The 23,001-nt window shown below is 50.4% G+C and overlaps 1 protein-coding gene across 2 annotated transcripts in view; it reads right to left on the reverse strand.

Moving 5' to 3' along the window:
- The window catches only part of ATP11C (ATPase phospholipid transporting 11C (ATP11C blood group)), a 55,150-nt gene extending 34,753 nt beyond the window's left edge, over positions 1-20,397 (reverse strand). For both annotated transcript variants that reach the window (XM_082289574.1, XM_082289575.1), the window contains exons 1-3: positions 20,265-20,397; positions 3,091-3,210; positions 1,298-1,387 (exon numbers count right to left, since the gene is read on the reverse strand). In XM_082289574.1, the coding sequence (XP_082145700.1) occupies positions 1,298-1,387; positions 3,091-3,210; positions 20,265-20,291 (237 nt within the window). In that variant the 5' untranslated portion in view covers positions 20,292-20,397. The remainder of the gene's footprint in view (positions 1-1,297; positions 1,388-3,090; positions 3,211-20,264) is intronic.
- Positions 20,398-23,001: the final 2,604 nt, after the last annotated feature.

The raw sequence follows: 23,001 nt of genomic DNA on the forward strand, positions 1-23,001 counted from the left end.
TTCTCTAATAGACCACAAGGGCTGCTTCCTGATTTTAGAGGTGCTCACAGAATAAAAACAATGAGGAACAGCCAGGCTCTTCTCTCACCTGCATAGACCTGTGCCTAAAATGGGCAGGCAGCTAGACTGAAATTCACTTTGTAACTATAATCAGGAATATTTCATGTTCTCCACGGCCAGAGGGTCAATAGATAAAATGTAATAGCACGTCACTAAGTGGCCAGCTACACAAAAAGGACATCCTGACTCCAGGGTATCGCTTTAGTTCAAGGCAAATTACAAATTGGGTCTGACAAAATGGAGCAACGCCAGCAAAATGAAGAGATGGAGGCAAGCCAGCTAACGCCAGAGTAAATTGGCCTTTCATGTCACACTGCCAGGAGGAGCCACACGGCTGTGTCTCGGGATCCCCGCTCCTGCAGCCACCACCAGAGTGACTGCAAACCAGAACCCTTTACAGTAGGGATAAAACAGTTCAGGCACTCATCTTTTAACCTGCAGCCTGGGAGAGAGTGATATCCCAGTCCTGACCCACCAAAACCCTGCAGAAGCCACACAACGCCTTTTTATTTGTGGGGTAGAGCTCTGGTGCCTCTTTCCAGCCCTAGAGCTGGCTGTGTGCTGAGCCCCAGACCTGAGGATTTAAAATGTGAGCAAAGGCATTGCAGTGATTCTCCCAAACTCCCTTTGCCCCAGTGCATTTTGACAGCTTGCTTTTCTTGGATGACAGAACAGAAAATGAGTATTCCTCAGGATCTGCCCCTTCATACAAGCCACAAAGCAGAGCACGAAAAGTTTGTGCCTGTAATAAATCTGCTGCTTTGCCCATGTAGAGCAACTTCCTGAAGCTTCAGGTTTCCAGAATTCATCTTACGCATTTTCTGAATTTTACTGAGTACATCCTATCTCTCCTGCTTGCCTTGAAACTCATCATACCTGAGACATAAAATATCATATCACTTGGGGAAATATGAAACAGAAGTAGTAATGGTGACAAAAAAAACAGATCTTAATTGTATAGCATCAAGTGTATTTTCAGTGGTTGAATGATCTTAACAGTGAAAATTAAGACAGTTTTTCAATGTTCCAGCAGTCATTCAAACCCCATCTCAGACAGGCCCAGATATTTTAATTATTTTTACACCTTGGATGGTGTGGCAGAATTATAACACAGCTTCCAACTCAACAAATTCCAAACCTCTTATAAGCACAAACAGTTTTAAATCTCAATTCTTGTTCAAGCTATGTTTAACATCAGTGTCTAAATAAAACTCACTCTTAGCATCACAGCTCTTACCTGCACGAGGAAGATGATAAGGAAGTAGAAGTTGGCAATTCTTCTAAACTGCTCAAAAAGGTTCTTCGGGAGGAAATTCCAGAGGGTGTACTGTGGGGAGAGAGGGGGACTCACAAACAGACCAAGGCACGTGGCTGACAGGGACTAGAGCTACCAAAGAGAATGATCTGCACAGAGGAGGAAAGGAGCTCTCCTTTAACATGGCAAGGGAAGCCCAGCGAGGCGGCTGAGCAGCCCTGGGGGGCCCCAGGCAGAGCTGCAGGTCCTGGATCTAAAGCCAGGAGCACAGGGCAGCTGGATGCAGAGACACCACCAAGCTCTGCTTCGGCTTCCAGCAGAGAGCTGGAGCACCGAACCCTGGAAGTGCCTCACTGACAACTTCTAGAAAGGCATTTGCAGACACCTGCTTTCATTACAACGTAATGTACAGTGGATAAATTTTTTCCAATTCCCAAAACCATCTTAGAGCTGCTTTTGTTATTAAAAAAAAAGGCAAAAAGCCATGCTGCCCATACAAATTCAGTATTAGGTTGTGCTTCATTATAATTTTAAGAAGGCTGCTGAATCATTTCATTTACTTTGGAAAGCATGTGGAATTTAGGAACAACATGGAAAATAATGGGTCTAATATCTATCTTTCAGTCTGTCTGGAATAAAAAAGAATAAGCAGCCAAGTCTCAAGACCAATGTCCATTTAATTATAAAAGAGACTGGTAAGGTCCCAGGCCTAGCAAATATAAATGGAAAAAAAGAGCAAGGTCACAACATTCAAAACTAAATCAAGGAAGAACTAAAATTAGTGCTCAACCAAACCATTTTTCAGAGAGGGAACTGAGACAGGGGAAGGTGTCCTCGCTGAAGGCCCCTCCTGTGTGCCAGGGAAACGTCAGTGGGAATGCTACACAAGTTAAACATGGACAGACTTAAAACTTTTCCCAAAAATAAACTCAGACATAAAAACAGATAAGATCCAGGATGTATAAAAAAAGAAAGAGGGAAAAAACCCCTTAGAGCTCAAGTACAGCAAAACTGAAGCCTAAGTGTATGCTGAGCATCATGAATCCTAGGCACTGGGATACGTATCCAGCTGTGTTGACAATATGGAATGCCACTTGTTTGATATTTTACTCGAATTGGCTTCAAATCTTTTGAAATAGCTTCATGAATGTCATGGAAAAAAGCTAAGCAGAAAGCAGATGGGTGTCATCACAGTTTTCCACCATAAACAAAAGCTGCATTAATACCATATGAATGTTTCCCCCCCTTTCATCCAAAGGGATAAACAGAGCATGGTTATTTTTGCCCTATCTCAAGAGAGAAAAATCCCATAGAACCAAAAAAAAAAGTGAATCACATTTTTATGTCCCTTTATAAAATAATCCCATTCCTGTTTGCAAATCTTAGTTGCTGTTATCTCGTGCTGTACTATATCTAAGCTGTCTTTTCTTCCCAAAGGGAATACCAGAAGACTTTAAAAAACATCAAAAAAACCCCCCAACCCCACAAAATCAGTGTGTCCACATGCTTTGCTCTCATCCAGCCTACAAGAAAGGAACTCACACATGCCCCAACCGGTATTTATAGGATGAAAAAAAAAAAGTAAGACTATGAGAGAGACTGGAGCTGTGTGTAAGGGCTGTACCAGGCTGCTCCACTTGCAGATGGACCTTTACATCCACCCTCGAGGAATTCAGAGTCTCTCAATTTCCAAATCCCCCAGCGAATAAAAGCAGGGTGAGTACCCGAGCAGGCATCACGCACACGGCGCAGCTGGACGAGCAGGGCGAGCTCACCTTGGAGGAGACGATCCTGTTGTCGCAGAACTTCTGTGCCACGTACGCCTCGGTGTCCGAAACGGGGCGGTGCCCGACCACCACGGTGCGCGTCCCCACCCGCTTCTCCTCCCCAGCACACTGTCAGGCAGCCAGGAAAAGGAAAAACCAGCTTTTAGCTCAAAAAAACTTTAATATTTGTACTAATAGCTTCCAGCTTCTCAGTGCACCGCGCTGTTCTTTGGAAATAAGGCAGCTGGAACTCAAAAACTCACCTCTCTGCCCCAGCCAAAGCACAAGAATGAAGAACACGTAAGGTCATTCAGCAAAACTCAGGCCATGCTGAGCCTCAAACACACCTTTGCTCAACCATCAGCTCCCAGGACCACAGCCCGTCCTACACCCCACCAGGACAGGTCACTGCACTCCTGCCCTGTGCAGGACAGCTGCTGCCTGTATGTGCAGCCTGTGCCAGGTTATTTTTTCCTCTTGAAGAAGAACATGTCTTTATTAAGGACCTCAAGTCACTAGGAATATAATTTATCATCCACACATCTCTTCCTAGTCCCGACCTGGAGAATCCTGCAGCTCTGTGTTTATTCACTACGTGGAGGACGATGGAAACTGCACCCTCCCTTATCCTCACTCTTCTGTCCAACCCTCAAGCCCATGCAAAATGTCTCACCACCACACTGGTACACACAGATTTAGCACTTAACTCAAAAAACCAAAAGGGTCTTCTTCAGCTATTTAAAAATCTCAGCTAAAATCTCAAATAATGAAGCGGACAGTTTCAGATCACAAACTCCTCAAGATGACACACAGGGTGCTGGGAAGCCAGCTGGGCTTGCTGGGGGGTTAATTTAAAGCAGAATGAGATGTCACAAGTGAATGTCAGCCTCATGTCATGGGGGCTTGATGACAGCCCCACTGCTCCGCAGCAGCATGAGGGGAACTGCAGCGGAATAACCTCAGCAGGGAAGCAGGGCAGCTCTGCAGGAGGACAGCAGCCCTTGCACAAAGCCACGAGACACCTGTGATCAGCAACACGGGGCTCCAGCAGAGACCCAGCCACCCCACAGCCCTTCCAGGCTACCCAGGGGAGGTGACAGCACGCCGCAAACTACAGACACATCCTCCGGATCCAAGGGAGAGGATGTTAACACATAGTAAACAAAACATCTGAATGCACCAAAACTATCAGAGATCTTCTATTTTAATGTGACTCTTAAACATCCAAGTTCCAACTTCTTGTAAATTATTTTAAAACCTTTCCCAACGTGTGACAAAGCCAAGGGCAGGCAGGTCCCTGCCAGTGCCTGCAGCCCAATGGAAGCTCTTGAGTGGACGAAGCAGCACTGCGAGCTCTACAGCCTCCAGCTCTGGCCTGCACAGCACACTCAAGTTTCTCAGTGGACCAGAAAACTTTATGTTCAAAAACAACAGAACTGTGCAATACTTTAAAAATCAGCTTTTCATTCTGTCCAGGTTCCCCCTTTCATATAACAAAGTGTTCTTGCCACAGATGCTCACAGCCAAGGGAGAAGACCTGGTTGGCACCAGGAAGCATTTTGTGACACTGAACTTAAAATTACACAGTGCATTTAAAATGCCCACTAACAGCAAATGAGTAAAGGGGAGGGGGGAAAGAGTGGTGTTAGACCAGGGTAGGGTTTCCTTAGAGTTAAGGTTTTGAGCTTTTAAACATTAATAGAGAAGACATTTGTCACAGTTTATGGTTCAAGGGCACTAGCAGGCAGCAGGGCTGCTAAAACACCAGCAGATACTGTTCATACTCCACTTCATACTAATCCTCAACCCTACAGCTTGCTTGCTTTGAAACCCCACCAGAGCAGGTGTCAAAAATGCCAAATCCCTGTCCTGTGTCAGCTGCCCAGCAAGGCTCAGCCTTCTGCAGATGGATGTTCCTGGAGTGCCCTGGAGCTGGCTCAGCACCCCCTTCTCCAAAGGGCTTATCACACACAGCTTGTCAAGGTGCAAACAAAACCCAGCTAGAGGAAAGGTGCTCTGAAGAAAAACATGCTAAGACAGCAAGGCCTTGGGGAAACTGTCAAAACCAAAAATTTGAACAGCTAAAACTGATGGAACTGGAGCAGCAACAACTGAATGGATCCTGTTGCACCAGGAGCAGGATCTGCCCAAAGGAAGCAGCAGCTCTTCCTTTCCCTGGTTTCCCACCCATGACTGCAGCATCTTTAATTAAAGAAGTGTTTTTACACCATGCCTATACTTGGGGAGGTGTGCTGACCACTCGGACTACAGCCATCCTCACACCTCCAGTGGCTGATGCTTAGAGCAGCAGGAGGAAGATTCTCAAGCCCTACACAATGTCCCTGCACCTCCCGACAGAGCCAGCAGCAGCCACCAGCACCCCCAGCAGGGACTGGGTTGGGCTGGCACACACTCCCAGCTAGGGAATGCCACCTTCCTCCCAGCCACACCACCACCACCTGCAACACCAAACAGCAACTCTTCCTAACTAGAAACTAGACCCAAAAAGGGTTCCCTGATGTATCTGCTGCACTAGGGAGGTGCCAGCCGTGGTCTCACCAACCTGTGCCCCAGGAGCGAGAGGCAGAGCCATCCACCCACGCCACAGCGGTACCAGGCAGCTGAGACAGATGTCCCCACGTCTGGTCCCCGTCGTGCCCCGTCCAGGATCTGGAGCCAGGCGTGCCTGGCGAGCATCCCTACAGCACAGGGAGGAAGCAACAGCTTCCCCTGCCCATGCCGCTTGCAGAGCGCTGGGAAGGAGCAGGGTGAGGGTTTGCCAATCACATGCACTGGCACGGAAACCACAAAGTTCTGCTTAAAGCACTTCTGAAAAACTACACACGAGTATTTCCTGACTATCCACAGCTGGCCATAGAGAGCATGGAGTATGTGAAGCCTCAGAGCAGAGGAGAGCCCACACCCAGGTGTGGTGTGTTGGCTGACCAAGCCACACCGAGTTATCAGCACCAACTCCTGGGAGGGCTTTCACCCTCAAATCCCTTCAGTTATTCATCTGCAGCATCGCCTACAAAGATGAGTAACACCACAGTAACAGTGACGCTGTAACTCCAGGGTGCATCCCAGCCCTCGGCGGGGGCTGCGGAGGGAGAACCCCTCCATGCTCTAACCAGGCTCCCACCACTCACAGCATTTCATTTCCCATTCCTCAAGCACCCCGCGGTGTGACACCTTCCCACAGCCGCACGAGAAGCTGGAAGGCTTCACACCACATCTCTCTCTTCTCCAGCCTCCAGAAAGCGAGCGCACACCAGACGCCTGCAGCAAGAGGTGCTGGCTGAGCTCAGCAATTAAAAGCTCTCACTTTGACGAGCCCAGCTCGGCCGCTCGCCGGGTCGCTAATAGATTGCTACGTCTTAATAACGGTTCGCAACAGAGACTTAGAGGGAGATTTAGGGAATAACTGCCAGGCTTTGGGGAAAATTATAAAATATGCAGATTAGCAGGGAGAGGATTTAGACGACTTTTTCTGACTGCCTTTCATTAAAAATTTTAATTCTGATGGCAAAAAAAAGAAAATATTACTTGGATACACTTCAAGCAGCTGCCTCTTTGCCTTCTGGGGTTCTACAAAGCCCACAGTCCTGGAGTGAGCTGGTGCAGGCAAACACCAGAGTTTCTCCTGCTGTTTAGAGCCAAGCCTGCCAAAAGGATTATTCAAGAAAATAAACAATTGCATTCCCCTCACAGGCACTTTCTCACCTCCCTGGGCTGGAGGCGTGGCGTTTGCGTGAGCACGGGGAGAAGCAGAGCTGTCTGCAGGGATTAGCAGTGTCAGACTGGTCACAGTCTCGGGACAATGCCAGGGATGCCACGCTGCATTCTCCCACCAAGCCTGGAGGATCTGGGGATGCTGGTAGGTGACCACGGACCCATCTGCTGTACCATGTCCCTGCAACCCAGAAGCGCTCCCAGCAGCTGGCAGACACGCAGCAGCACCAGGAGGACACCGCAGACGCCAGGACTGAGAGGAAGGAGGGAAGGAGGCATTTTTGAGCAGAGCCACTATCCTGTCTGCATCACCTGAGGCCCAGCCCCAAAGACATTGGTCCCTTGTGCAACGTTTCAAGCTCCAGTTCAGAGCTCCTGCTCCACTCCCCCCGTGCCTAGCCAAGCCCATCAGCGAGTCAATCCTTCAGCAGGGCATCCAAACCAGCTTTCTGCTGAAGGAGCTCAGCTGGAAGACACCAGCCAGAGAGTCAAACACAAATCACAGGAGAAAAAGATGAGGCGGGCGAGGCTGTTCTGCCAGGAACATCCCTCAAGCTGGCAGCTGGCTGCCCATCCCAGCTTTGCCCCTAGGCAGGCCCGGGTGCCCGGCTGCAGTGATAAATGCCTGCACTGATGCAGGACGCACGCTCTGCTGCACGCTCGGCAGGGCCAAGGGCTGCTGCTGCAGCACCACCCTTCTCATGCCAGGGAAAAGCTCACACATGAATGTATTTCTGTCAAATGCTTTGACGTAACCCAACCTTCCCATACTTGCACCTTTTATCAAGCCCACGTACTGCCAGAAGCAGCAGTTCTGAAATCAAGGCATTAGGAAGGATAATGGCTATTTTCTTACATTGCCCAAACTCAAAAACCCAACTACATGCCCATGGAAGGTCACCTGAGGCTTGGCATTTCACTATAAATTTTTCTTTGGGGAGATAAGAACGGGTATGATTTGAAGGCATCAGGCCAGCAGTAAAAATGCCCATGGATGCAATTAATAGCACGACATATTGATGACTTGAAGCTATTGGAGCATCACATAGAGATGGCAGAACTACATTTGCAGCCCACAGCAGTCCCCACATTCTCTGCCTGAGTTCCAGCAACTGCCCCCTCGTGCCTCTTGCCCCTTCTCCACGTGTGCCCTCCTCCCACAGGAACGTCCCTCCCCAGCACAACAGCTCCCACCTGCCGTGGGGAGAGGCTCCTCTTCACCACCCTCCCCACTTCCTGGGAATCCATCACATCACCATGCACAGGACCCAGATGGCACCAGATAAAAAGTTGCAAGCATGGGTAAAAATTAGCAAGCCTGGGTAAAAATTAACAGAGTTAGACTGAGTTCAACAGAGAGGTGAACCTGTGCTCTGCAGCCACCGCTGACAAGGAGCCACTTCAAGTGGACTATTTCTAGGGCAGCTGCAAAACAGAGTGTTTAATTATATCCCCCATATGGAAAGCAAGTGTCTGTGCTACCTTCTGGCCCTGTTTCCAGAAAAAAACAGCAGCAGAAGAAAAAAAACCCACCACCATTTGATTTACTACAGTTCCAGAAAGCACTGAAACCAGAACTAACTAGTAAAAAAACCTCTCCTTTCATGTTTGCTGAAGATTACTTTAAGCCACAAAGTAAACACAAATAACTCATAGAAAACGGATCTAATAAAAACCACAGGCATTTAAAAAAAAAAATCATCTGCTAAACCCAGAGATAATTATACAGTACAAGTACAAGGCTCAAGCATTTGAATGAAATCACAGCTTATATTAAATATATGCACTAGAAAGATCACATTACTTGGCTTCGATCTCATGAATAGTTTGAAGTCTAATTGCTCCTGTATTGTTCCATTTATCATAAAAGTAGTAGAGAAGGCGACCTGATTTACAAAAAAAGCTCGCAAAAATAACAGCACCTCCCAAAACAGCCTGTTCTAGCTCCCGTTTCATTTAGCCTCAGAAGAACAAAGGAAAACACATCCACAATTCTAAAAAGCCTCCATAAATTTACCGTAACCTCCCCAAAACATCCATCAGCCTCAGGAAGTCGCTCAGCACATCAACCTCATTGCCCAACCAATATATTTTTAATTGAAATTTCTTCTTGCCAATTTTTCTGTGACTCTTTGTCCTTAGTCATTTCTATGAGGGTACAAGCAATGCTTTGAGAATACCCTGAATAATTCAGCAGCTCAGACTGTGCTTACCCACACCGACCACATATTTAGGCAGATCTCCCGATTCAGAGAGAGAACTCCATCGATCAGGATCAACTCCACCACTCTCTCCCTGTGCCTGCAGGAAGGGTCAATAACATGCACAGACCTCGGAAAAGGCCAAACAACCAACATTGCATCTGAAATACTAAGAGCTCATAGGTCTGAGAGGATGGGCTGAAGGTGCACACCGCCCCATCTCCTTTCCCACTGGACAGGACTTTGCTGCTCATCCCTAAGCGGGACGGGAAGGCTGGTACCTTGGGAAAACAGAAGGTTGAAATTTAAACCAGTATCCCTTCTCCTGTGATGAGGCTGAAGCTCCCACTGATATTTCAGCCAGGGACAAAACATGATCACCAAGGAGTGACCGCTGGGTTAAGCTGGCTCCAGCCAAGGCGGGGGGCAGCAGGGGCAATCATGAGAGCCCCCAGACTGAAAGAATAAGCAAGAGGAAAAGAGGAGTCATGGGAAAAGAAGTACCGGGGGCTTTTTTACACCACAGTCAGTATGTGATGGGGCTCAACACCCAGACCTCGTTCCTGGGCATGATAAAGCAGCAGATGATGAGCTCTAGCACAGCATCACTGACACAGATCACACCACCCTTAATGGAAGCAGAGGTGCAGCCAAGCAAGGGGCACCAGCCAGAGCCCATCCCCACGTCCCCTCTGTCCCAAAGACCTGCTGCCTCACCATATGGTCTTAAAGGAAGATCACCTTCACCAAGGACAATGGGGTGGGGAACAGCAGAGCCCAACCAGGCTGCATTTCCTGGAAAAGCTGACTTAGCCAACAGAGGCACCAATAAAAGCAGAGACATGGCCGGGGGGAGAGAACAGGGGAAAAGGCTACTTGAAAGATTTAATAAGGGTGGAGAGAGGAAATACAAGTTTTTTTTCCCTTGGTAATACATTTAAAGGAGGGCCCAGCCCTATCCTGGACTTGAGGAGTACCATGGCCAGGGGTGACAGCTGTAAAGACCTTTTTTGGCACGGATTTTGTTTTTCCTTCTGGAGGCAGTCTACCCTCAAAGCAGGCAGTACTGCATCTTCCCAGCAAACGTGCCACAATGTCTGCAATCACAGCTTCTGTTCAGCAGCACTTTGCACAAAGTCAGGCTCCCGAGTGATGCAGAAAGCCAAACCCAGACGGGATCAACTGGGGCAGCGTTACCTCAGTGCTGCTGTTCTGCGGAAAATCTGTTGCTCCTGCTCAAACACAACCACCGACCTTCGGAAGTTTTCTGCATCTCAATTCTTTTTTTCCCTGCCCCGTTGGCAGCCAGGGTTATGAAACCATTGCTCATCTTGAAATACAGGCAGCAGATCTTTATTTTTGGCAGTCCAAAAGAAAAGTTCAACCAGCATGCCGCCAGCATATAAAATTCAGGCTCATAGGAACACTTCAGGCTCAAGAACAGAAAAAGGACTTTGAATAAGAGCCAAATGTTTTGCAGAGGTCACAAAGCAAATACAACGAGGTCTTCCTGTCTTCAGAACTATTCCTCCCTCCTTTCCCCAGCTCAAGCTGTGCACATATGTCTGTTCATTGGGAGCTATTTTAGCAGGGCAGCAAGCTCTCCAGAGCAGAGATTTGGCCTGGCAAAAATTAAAATAAAGAGCAAAATGGAAAGAACCTCCCAGTTTGCAATTGTCAGTGCTTGCATCACCCAGCAGAGGTATAATTTGTTGGTTTTCCCGTTGTTTTCTGGTCCTCTGAAAGCCTGAGCTCTTCAGTTATGGAAACAAAAAAACCCTAAATGCTATGTTATGCATCCCAGCTCGGCCAGACATTACTCTAACCTCTGCCACCTACAAACATTTTGCCCCTTTTTAAGTTTTCCCAGCATTTCAGAGCCAGGCTGCCAGCTGACTGGCAAGAAGCCCATTTCCCAGAGCAGTTTATTCCCTTTCCCCTGGGAAGCAAGCCTGCCTGGCTGTCCACACTCCAGGGGCAGAGGCTACAGACTGCCCTGCCAGCATGTATCTCACCACAGCCCCTCAGAAGCAAGGGCTGGCACCCAGGGCTGCCCAGACCCATCCCCCAGATGAAGCTTTGCCCCAGGGAAGCTGTCCTATCTCCCACACAACAGCCACGAGGAGGGATGGGAGGGCAGGTCCAGCTGCAAGGACTCCCCGAGTTCTGCACCAGCATCCTGGGGTGCCCTCAATCCCCGACTGGGTATCCAAGGTGCCAGCACCTCCCCATGCTCCTCACTCACACTGCTTCAGATCAAGCTTTTCAACTCCAAAACCGTAAAAGCCGTGGTTATCTAACTCTGCCCCTTGCTGTACTACAGACAAATGTTTCCACAGAAGCAGCAGGAGATAAAAGGGAAAGAGGCAGAGAACACCTGCTTCACCCCTTGCTCCACAGCCCAAATCAGCTCCACACGACCCAGACCGCACTGGGAATATTTTCATTTCTGCGTACTACAGTGACCAACAGATTCGTCCTTGGGGCTTGCAGGCACAGTCATACCAGGATACTGGATCAGTGAAATCCACCCAGTCAGGAGAGAAATCCTCACCATGTGGCCTAGAACTGTTTATCTTCAGGAAATCCTTTGGCTCCTGTTCCGGCTGGGCAAGGCAGAGCAGAGGCTGAGCGAGCCCCACACCAAGCACTGCCCTAAGAAAACAGCCTGGAAAACTGCAAAGCCACAGGGACAGGGAGCTGAGGTTTCAGCTGGCCCTGGGACATCGGGCTCAGAGCTCAGGGGGTTTCACTGTGGTCCACCCCAGCACCATCAGCTGCAGAAGCAAGCCCGTCCTGTGCTGGAGAGCAGGACAGCATCCCTGGAGATGACTCAGCCATCTCCATCCCATCAGTCTGTTTCCCCAGCCCGGCACCAAGACAAGGGCGTTCCTGCTCTCACGGTTATCTGCACAAGCTCCTTCACCCAAGGTTTCCTCTCTCTGCCTGACTGCTTCCCACCCTGCACTAACTGGAAGGGTACTTGTTAGGTGGGAAGTCCCACTTCCATCCATTCAGCTGCACTGGGAGAAACCACCCCACGGAAATTATGTACTCCACAATACTAATTTGGCTGATACAAGGACAACAGCCCTCTGGGCATCGCAGCTAATTTTACTGCACTCCCTCCCTGAGCAAACAATGTAAGAAAAGGTGAGCTGTAAGGAAGGAGGAAAATCAAAAAGAATAAAAAACTTCCACAACTCAGTGAACAAATGTGGCATGCAAAACACCACCCAAAGCAAACAGGAACAAAAATATATTAATGGTGCATTTCAAGGTTGGCTTTGGAGCCCCCCCCAGTGCAGTCTGAGTCCCTACAGATAGCAGCTGCTTGGCTTTGTATGAATGCTGGGGAGGAATTACACAGAAATCATAATAAAAGATGGAAAGGCTCCTCACAAAAGTGGATTTTTTTTTTCCCCTGCATTTAATTTCCCGGCAGTGAGATTTATTTTTTTTTATTTTTTTCCCCTCTTAAGCCAATTGAGACTCCAGCAACAGAGCACAGCGTCGCTGCAGTCAAGCAGTATTTAATTTGTATTACTGCTGAAGAGATCTTGGATTGCAGTACCAAAGAAGCGCTTCAAATTGTCTGGTCTTGCCTGTTGCACATCTTACTCAGCTTTTCTAGGTCCTTTACAGTACAAGAAATAGAGGATCCCTCCGTTTTGCAAATCAGTGCATTTGCCACAATACTGCACAGAAATTGCACTGACCAAGTGAGCGATGTCTCTGTTTCCCACCTCCATCGTCTTACAGAATCTTGTTAAGGTGAACAGCACACTCTAAGAAGTGGCAGATGAAAAGATACTTTGAAAACCCAGAGCAAGAAATTACCAAGCCCTCCATAAGCAAGGCTGGAGTCCTTTCACCTATAGATCCTGAAAATTCAGCTGACCACAAGAGCAAAAAGCCTGCAGCAAAGCATTACCCAGCAAAGGCCACAATGGAGTTTAACAGGAATCTTGTTCAAGATGGGGAAAAAACCACAAGAAAAGCCTGATTTGAGAGCAAAATACCCAGCTAGAACAGCCTCGCAGGGGCTTACCTCTCCTTCTGCTGCAGGAGGAAAACAAAAAGCTCTTTACAAACAACTGGATCATGCACTAAGCTTTCATTAAGGAGGGCAGGACAAATGTCTCTGAAGCACTGTCAATTAGGCTGGATGTCCAGAGGAGATCTGCTTTTAGTCTAAATGGGCTTTAGCTGGAATTCCATCCCAAACAACATGACTGAGGTTTGGGAAAAAAAAACCACGGGAGTCAGCAGGATGCAACAGGTGCCCACGAGAGTGGACAAACTGCACATCACATGCAGAAGGGGTTGTATAAAGAGCTAAAAATTTTAGAGAGTATTGGTTCTGATCAGCATCTGTGGCAGTGAGCATCCCTATGAGAGCATGAAAAATTATGGAGGGGAGGAGAAGCAAAACCTAGGACTGCTTCCCTCCCACCAGTGAGCCTCAGCTCCTCTCCCCACCCCACTGTCCCACACACAGCTCAATAGCCAAATGCACTTTGCAACCATCAAAGTGGTGCCTTGTGCCAATCACTGCCCAGCAGCTCCTTGGGTTTTGGCCAAGCCTGAGCAAGAGCCCATAAGCAAAAATAATTTTTTTTTTAAATGCATCTCTGTATATTGCTTATATGCATATTTAATGTGCATATATTGCATGCATGTATATTTAATGCATATATATATTGAAATCACTGCAGCCTCTGGGCAAAACAGGCTTTTCCTGACCCAGCAGCCAAGCAGGAGCCAGGTGAGGGCAGGAGCCAGAGGAAACCTTTTATAACAGGGAAGTTTCACTGTTTCCCCAGGCTACAAGTTAGTAAATCAAGCCGTAAACCAGTCTGCCACTCGCTGCCATCCCCTGCAGCGTACAGGCAGCAGCATCGCCCTGCTCCCACAGGAAGGTTAAAGCAACCCAGGAACAGCTCCATGCTCGAGTCTTGGAGTTTATTGCAGAAAAGCAAACTTCTAACCAGCAAAACCAAATGTTAGCCAGTTCAGGCAAACCTAGCAAGTAAGTCACTGGTCAGGTGTTGGATAATTCAAAGCAGTTCAGCAAACTGCAGTGTGATGGTCACACCGAGAGCAGCCGGGGCTGCGTGCTGATCGTGGAGCCAGCCTGGGAAAAGGGTGCAGGGAGCCTCAGGAGAGCAGAACTACATGAGATTACTGTACAGTTATTTCAACAATAACTGTAGAAATGGCTTACAGTCATCAGCAACGTGAGCAGCAGTGTCCTTGATACCTGTTTCCAACGAGCAGGACACCCTTCTGACTGAGGGCAGGGCAGGGTCTGAGCAGAGCCCACTTCACCATGTCCTTCGTGCTGTATCCACTGCTAACAGCAGCCCAGAGGTGTGAGGCTCCTGAGTGACAGCAGGACACAGCCACAGTCCAGCACCCTGAGCTGCTGGGAACCAGCCCTGCCTGCAGTCCACCATCTGCATGGTCCCCACAAGTTAGAGAAAGCTGCAAGTCTCCAGGCAAACAAGGGAAAACACTAAAAAAAAAAAACCCCATCACCGAACCTCAATACTACTTGGTAATTAAAGTGGGGGAAAAAAAATATTGTCTACTTGCAAGAGGTGAGGGAGCTGGCAGAGCTACAGATGTGTGCCAGGCTCTCCTGGCTCCTGCAGCATCACTGTGGGGCTCCAAGCCCAGGCATGGACACAGGTGCACTGGCTGGGGAGAGCACAGGCAGGTGAAGTCCACAACACCCTGTGTATTGATAGCACTGGCAAAACCTGCTCGGGTAAAACCAGCCCATCCTTCCCAGACCTCAGCAAGCACAGAAATGTTTCTGAGATGAGCAGCGAGAAGATTTCAGTCTAGATGCAGAGCTATTTTCTGAGATCACCTCGGGATAGGCTGTCCTGGCACAGGGCAGGAGCTGCTGCCCTCTCCCCTCAGCAGGGGACACATTTGGGCAGAAGGCCACTGGAGTGACTGCCCAAGTCATGCAGGAAAACCTCCCCGCTGCCCTCCAGTCTCAGCACCCGCCTCCCACACACAGCTAAATACAGGAAACTCCCTAGAAAAACCCCTGAGCAAACATTTTCAGGGAAAGGCAAATGGGTGAACAGCACACTCTCACCCCAAGTTCTTTAGAAAATTCCCCCTCTTCCCAGGCACCCCAGCAACTCCCTTAACCCTGCAATGCCAGCTCCTCTGGCAGGCAGATCTTGGCCACAGACATGTTCCCCCACTTGGCCAGTCCAGCATTTTCTCAGCAAGGACAGTGGGTTTACATCTCCCAAGGAAACACAGTCCCACAACACAAGGAATTACACATCTGGGATAAGAGATGGAAACATGGTGCCATGGGAGGAAGATGCTCATAGGGACCAAACCTGCATTGCTAAAAACATGATCACTGGCAGGCAACAACTGATTCGGGTATGAGGGTTTCTTCTGACTCACAGACACCATGAATGCTCTCCATCAGCTTTGATTTTAACTAATGCTCAAAAAAACCCAAATCTCTCCACTAGAGACAGTTACAGCCAGTAACAGCAGCTTTAATCAGAAAGGAAGTGCATAAACCAAAGGCAACAGGATAAAATTAAAGGCAAGGCTGAAAAGCTTGTTACTAATAGATGCCCTGTTTGCTTTCACAAGTTTTATTATTAAAAGCAAAGTGCCATGCCTTCAGCTGCAGTTCCAGTCAGCTCCCAACCTTTCCCACACAGCCCAGACAATCACCATTACCCTTAGCAAAATACCAGCTGGGGACAAAAGTGGTAAGAAGGGAAGAAGAAAATAGAGCCAAGACAACTAATTCTCCACAGAACAGTTTCAGCATGCCACAGGTTTAATTAGAAGCATCACTTATCATTAATGATCGACCGGTGCTTTCCAGCCCGCCCTGCAGCAATTTCCAACTTCCCCAGGCTTCAACTGCACACAGGAACACTTCCATGCAGCCGTTTATCCCGGGCCAAGTTTTTTGTTTGATTTTTATTTATTTTTAGCCAAATAGTTGAGCTATTTCTGGGAATAGGTCTACAGTTACGAGACACTAAAGAGGAAATGGTTACAGGAATCTGAGAAACCCCTATGTCCCCATATTCCCCAGAACTTGAGAAACTCCTGTGGCCCCATTTTCCACTTTGATGAAGGAGCATCAATAAGGGATCACAACTCAAAACTTTTCACAGTTCCAGCTTTCCTAGCTGAGTCTTCCTTGACTTCTCTGTGGTCAAGCACAGGCTGCCATGTGGCTGCTACAGGGGAACTGGCCCTGAGCACATGGAAGGCTGCTGTCACCTTAAACACATCTTACAAAATAAAGTTTCAGCAATTTTCATGAAAAATTCAAGTGGCTTCATTAAAATCCACACTTCTGAAGTGTGGGATTTCTCCAAGCAGAACTGCCACCTGGTGTCACAGAGACACCCCAGCCCCAACCTTTGCTGCTTGCAGGTTTTTGTCACATCAATGAAAGCAAAACACTTCCTGCAGAAGCTGGCAGTCAGGTACAAGGTATGACATGCAGCCTCACCCTCCAGGTGTTAACATGGCTGGACTGGGGGAAAAGGCAATTCTCACAGCTTCCAACTCCTACCTATAGTCATCTTTACTATTAGAATAGGAACTGCAATCACACACTAATGTTTGGTTCACATTCGCTGGAAAAAGAAAACAAGTGTGAAAGAAAATCACAGATCTGCTCTGTGTCCAAAAATAGATTTTATTACACGCTAAAATACTAAAGACAAGAGTGTAAATCAGCATCCTCCACCCCCAGACCTGGACATCTTTCACAAGCCATGCTCCAGCATGCCCCAAGCTGGGCAGGGGCTGGCAGCCAAGAGTGGTCAGCCCCACACTGCCCAGTGCACCCCAGGGCTCTTCCCATCTGCCCCTGTCCCTTCTCACCCATTTCCCATTTACTTCCTATCTAAAAGGTGACTTTGGGCCATTTCCCATTTTCAGCCATTTGAATAGGTCCAAGCAGGGCTATCTTCCTGCAGGGCTCCAGGTAGGAACTGCCCCAACAGGGCCTCATAACCAAGCTGGGGGTACCCCCATTGCTGGCAGCTGCACAGGACAGAGGGATGCAGACCCCAGGAGAGGAGCAGCAAGAGAACATCACTGCAGCCTACAACAAGGCAATGGCTCAGAGTCACATAGGTCAAGCCCAGGGACAACCACTGCAAGCCCATCTAAGAGGCACCTTCTTCCCCAACACCAAGCAAGCACTGTTGAGAGCCAGCAGCTCACAACAAGCCCAGCACTCGCCAAACACCAGGGATTTACCAGGGCACAGGCTGCAAAGAGGATCAGGCCCCAAGGTATTAAATTAAATGGGAATAACACAACTAAGGTCCTATTGTTAGACACTGCACAAGCACTCAAACAGAAGAATTTTGCTCGCAATTACAGACTGTTTGTTGTTTTCTTACTTATCCTGGGCTTTGAACACAAATAGGAGAGTACCAGAGCAAGGAACTGCACTGACTGCAGAGGCAGGAGACCCAGGGCAGAGCACCACGACAGGCGAGCATCAGCCCACAGGCTCAGCCAGCACCAGGCATCCCAAGAGGATGGAGAGCACCCTGGGGTGCTTCACCCACCATCCCAGCCTTCCTGGAAAGGCTGAGGAAAACTAAAAACAATGAGGGCATCAATAACTTCTCTTTCTGCATTTCTCACTTATTTCTTGCAACAGCCCAAGTGGGCACTGGCCCCGCAGCCCTGGCAGAGCTCTGGGGCAGAGCTGTGGTGCAGAGCCGTGGCCCCAGGGTACGGCTGTCTGCATGCTTCCAAGGAACCCAGGTAGAGTAATAAATGAGGAAAAGCACATTGTCTGTGATGCACAACAGAGGGACCAGCACTTCCCAGCAGGTCTGGAAGTGGACAGTGCTCGCCCCAGTCCTGTGAGGAGCCCAGCACAGCAGTGACCCCAATCCTTCCCTGGACACCAACACACTTCCCCACTCCACACCCACATCCTCCCCACAACAGCTGTACGAGCAGCATGACACTAAAAATAAGACTCCAGCACTAGAATCTGTTTCCAAAAAAGAATTAAAATTATATTTCAAGTTGACAGTATCTCCTAGAAGTGGATTAACCATGGCAATTCAATCCCACCTCCCTGCAGTGATCCCAGCCCCACTCTTCCTTTGACAGGGATTATTTCAGTGATAAAAATTGAAGTTCAGAATCCAATTTGTTTCTGCAGAGCATCAGTCTGTACCCCCAGGTAGCTAAGCAGACCCACATGCACCACTCTACCCTTCCTGCTCTTTTTACCATCCTATTTCACACCCTATCCAGGATAAGAGTTTATAGGAGGGAAAAACAGAGCCACAAAGTCATGTTGATAGGGCAAGTCATATCCATTGTGCCTAAGCTGTGAAGTACAATTGAAAGCAGGATTTTTAGTATCTGTTGGTATTTATGAGCCTCTGGCAGACACCACACAGTGCAGAGGTTACAATGTTTGTCTGAACAGCCCTATGGGATCTTAAGTGTCAGAAAATCTGCAGCCTTTAACAACTGCAGTGAATTCTGCAATGCCACTGCCACAAGATGAGTATCTCTTGAAGCCCAGCACCACCCATCCAGGACTGGGGGCAAGATAGCAGCTTGGGGATAGTTCCAGGGAGATTGGCACGGGTTGCCCTCTCCTCCCATGGAGCAGGAGAGAGAGGACTGACCCAAGCCTATTGTGGCACCCTGCAGGGCTGGGGACAGGGCAGAGCTGCAGCAGCATGGCAGGAGCTGCTCTATCAGCCAAAGGCTGATATCGGGGGACCTGTACCACTTGCACCAGCTTGATAAGAAACAGCTCACTGCTGCTGAAATGCTGCTTACAAAGCCAGGAGGTGGAAACAACGTCTAAATCCCACACCAACACTGCAGATGACCTGGCACTCTGTCCTGGTCCCTGAACAGAGCTGTTCCTCTAGCCAGAAAACCACCTCTACCCTTACAGATAGGTGCTGCAACAGCTCAGCCCTGCACTAAGCGTTTACAAATACCTGGGCTGTGCTCAGGATGTTTTTTCTCCACCTCAAAGGACATCACATCCCAGCAGCACTGAACGTCCCCTCCCCACGCCGAGGGACTGGGAGAGGTGACACAGAGACTTTGTGGGACCCCGGGCAGGGCAGGGCTCGCTCCTCACGAGCGAGGAGGGTGCTGGATCCAGAACCCAGCCAGGCAGCTTCACAGTTACCCGCTACAGGAAGCGGCCACCCAAAAACGCTTTTAACCGAACTCAGTGGAGATGCCTCAAGCCACAAATGCCTCCCGACACGACTGAGACAACAACTCCTGCTAGGGTGGGGTAGGAAGCACTTAACACAGGCAGAGCTAAACTCAAAAGACATCAAAAGGCAGCAACTCAGGGCACTGAGTTTCCATCTGTCCCCGAGGCTGACAAACAACCCAGAGCCCGCAACAGAAACACAACCTACACACGGGAAATCAACCAGCGTGCCCCCCAGCCCCGCAGAGCTACCTCCAGACTTAAAAAGGAGAATTAGAGTCCCTTGCGCTATAAGCCTGGAAAATCTGGCACAAATACCTCGCTCCAAACCAAAAGTGAATATGAGAGCGCATCTCCCGGCGGCTCCGGCCCTGCGGGCAGAGCCCATTATCCCGGCAGGTAACGGGGTGGTGCCTCGGGAAGCGGCTCCGGAGCCTCCCAGGGTGTCGGGGCTGTGCTAACACCACTCACCACCGCCTGAACTCCAGGAACTTTGCTAACTACGCACTGCGCAATCAGTGACACTGCTGAATAAACAGCAGCGCCCGAAATGATGTTAAAACACGGGGTTTGCCACATTTGCTGTGGAAAAGGAAAAAATGAGTAATTACAGAGTTGAGGCCAAGCAATGAGGTCACGGTGAAATCTCCGAGTAGCTTATGTGGCAGCGGGAAGGGATGGGGATGGGTCTGGCGGCGCGGAGCGTCGGCGGGGGCAGCCCCTGCCTCCCACCCGGGGCAGGAGGAGCCACGCGGTCCGGGGAGCGCGCTGCCGGGGCGGGGAAGTCCCCTCCAACAGGTTTGGGGAAGGAAAAAAACAAGGTTTGGGCTCCGGCAGTAAAGGCAACTTCTGGAGGGCTCGCAGGGTCGGACTGAGCCGGGGCCCTGCGGGGAGGGGGATGCTCCCCGCGCCGAGCACCGCCCGCCCCGGCGGGAAAGCAAACGCAACACAAGGCAAAAAGACAATAACAGCGAACTTCTCCCTGCCCGCCGCCCCGGCCCCGCACTCACCAGGCGGCTGAGGCTGCGGCGGAGCATCGCGGCGGCGCCTGGCCCCGCCGCGCTCACCGCCGCATCGCCCGGCCCGGCTCCTATTCCGGCCGCGGGCCGCGCTCCGAGCCCCGCTCCATGCCCCGCTCCGAGCCCCGCTCCATGCCCCGCTCCGAGCCCCGCTCCATGCCGCCGGCCCTGCCCGGCCCGGCCCCGCTTTGTCCCGCCGCGCCGGGGGCGGGGCCGCCCCGGAGCAGCCTGGGAGTGCAGGGCGCCGCCGCCGCCGCCAGGCGGAGCCACCGCGCCCGGCCGGGAGCGAGGGGGGCGCGGCGGGGACGGGCTCGGCCCCCGCACCGTGTTACACCCACCCCGAGCTCTGCTACACCCACCCCGAGCTCTGCTACACCCACCGCCCCGCACCCCGCTACACCCACCCCGAGCTCTGCTACACCCACCCCGAGCTCTGCTACACCCACCCCGAGCTCTGCTACACCCACCGCCCCGCACCGTGTTACACCCACCCCGAGCTCTGCTACACCCACCGCCCCGCACCGTGTTACACCCACCCCGAGCTCTGCTACACCCACCCCGAGCTCTGCTACACCCACCGCCCCGCACCGTGTTACACCCACCCCGAGCTCTGCTACACCCACCGCCCCGCACCGTGTTACACCCACCCCGAGCTCTGCTACACCCACCCCGAGCTCTGCTACACCCACCGCCCCGCACCGTGTTACACCCACCCCGAGCTCTGCTACACCCACCGCCCCGCACCCCGCTACACCCACCCTGAGCTCTGCTACACCCACCCCGAGCTCTGCTACACCCACCCCGAGCTCTGCTACACCCACCGCCCTGCACCCCGGGCTCTGGTACACCCACCGCCCGCCCCCTCCCCACCGTCTGCATGTGTGCAATTTGCCCTCGGTGCCGGTACCCCTCTGCTATGGCACTGGCATAGAACGGTTTGGGTCGTAACAGACCTTAAAGACCATCTCCTTCCAACCCCTGTCCCGGCAGGGACACCTTCCAGTAGACCGGGTTGCTGCAAGCCCCATCCAGCCTGGCCTTAGCATCCACAGCTTTTCTGGACAACCTGTTGTGCCAGTGCCACAACACTCTCGGGGGGAAGAACTTCTTCCTCATGGCTAACCCAAACCTGCTCTCTCTCAGTTTGAAGAGGGCTACTACCCCTTGTGTGACCTGCCCAAGGCATCATCCCCCAGTCATATAACTACATGCCCTCATTAAAAGCCCCTGTCCAGCAATCCTGCATCCACTTTAGGCACTGGAAGGGACTCCAAGGCCTCCTCAGAGCCACCTCTTCCACAGTCCAGACACCCTCCACTCTCTCAGCCTGTCACCACAGCAGAGATGCTCCAGCCCTTAGAGCATCTTCATGGCCTCCTCTGAAACAGCTCCACATGGCTCTGCCAGTGGGGATCTCAAGAGTGGAATAAGGGGCAGAACGCCCTCCCTCAACCTCCTGGTGGTGCAACCCAGGGCATGGCTGCCTTTCCAGACTGCAGGCACACAGCCGTCCCTTCCTCTGGTGCAGGAGCCCAGTTGCTGTCACTGTGCTCAAGCAGCCAACATAAACACACCTTGGAGCATTTTTCCCAAGACTTGACTGACCACAGAAGCTGTTTAGAGTCTCTGGCTACTTTTCCCCACTAGAAACTCTTCCTGCCATGTGTGGCTCAGCCAGACCAGCCTATTCCCAGGGCTGTTTTGCAGCCTCTTAGCCCGGAATTCCCTGGTGCCTCCAGCCTCCCTGCAGCACACAGGCTAAACACACACTCCTTCCCCGGGGCTGGGATAGCGCCAGAGAGGACGCTAAACTCGCCTGAAATGCTTCCTCCAGGGAGCAGGCACAGAGCACGAGAATATTAATAAATATAAACCACCAAAATTGAGAAAGACAAGATGTAACCTAACAAAATCTACATGTTTTTGTTATGTTTTCAGCTTCATTATTGCCTAGTAATAAAGCAGCCTTTTCTGGAGCAATATCCTCTGCAACAGCACAGGGCAGGGAGTTTTCCTGGTGCTGTCCCTTGCTGACGGCTCCAAGCACCTCTCCAGGAGCAGGCAGCTGCTCGACCCCAGCACCCAGGTGCCACTGCCATTTCAGCAGCTTGCATCACTCCCGTTTTAAAGTCAGCTTCTTCTGGGAACTGAGCAAAACTCACCTTGTGGCACCACAACTGGGCCTAGAGAGCAGCTGTCAGCTTCCAGAGACCTGGAAAACACACAGGGATTTTTCACTCCACATTTTTAAAGCAAGAATAGCATCACATTGGTTTTACTAAGGCTAAACCCAGTCACATTTGCTCTACACAAGCACCCACTGTCTGGCAGTTTCACACAGTGTGACATATCTAAGCCTGCACGGAACGCCTGCCCCAGCACCAAAATAGAAGTCAGGTGTCGGACAGGCAGGAGTCTACAGGGTTTTTTAACCCCACTTCTCCCAGGGCAGCAGCAGATGGATCGGTGAAGGCTCCCACATCCCCGCTGAGCCAGGCAGCATTGCCGAGGGCACAGCCAGCACTCATCTGACTCCCAAGTGCAACCTGCCCACTATTCCCTGTGCAGCTGTGCTGTTGCTCACCTTTCCACACAAAGGCCTAACCACAACAGAGGAAACCAGAAAACAATGCCAGGCATTTAAAAATAATGAATGGCAATTGTTAAACATCTTAATATAATGCCTAACCAGCTTGGCTGCAGAGCTCCCTCCCCCACAAAACAACAG

This window comes from Coloeus monedula (assembly GCF_965178545.1).
Source record: "Coloeus monedula genome assembly, chromosome: 12".
Lineage (NCBI taxonomy): Eukaryota > Metazoa > Chordata > Aves > Passeriformes > Corvidae > Coloeus > Coloeus monedula.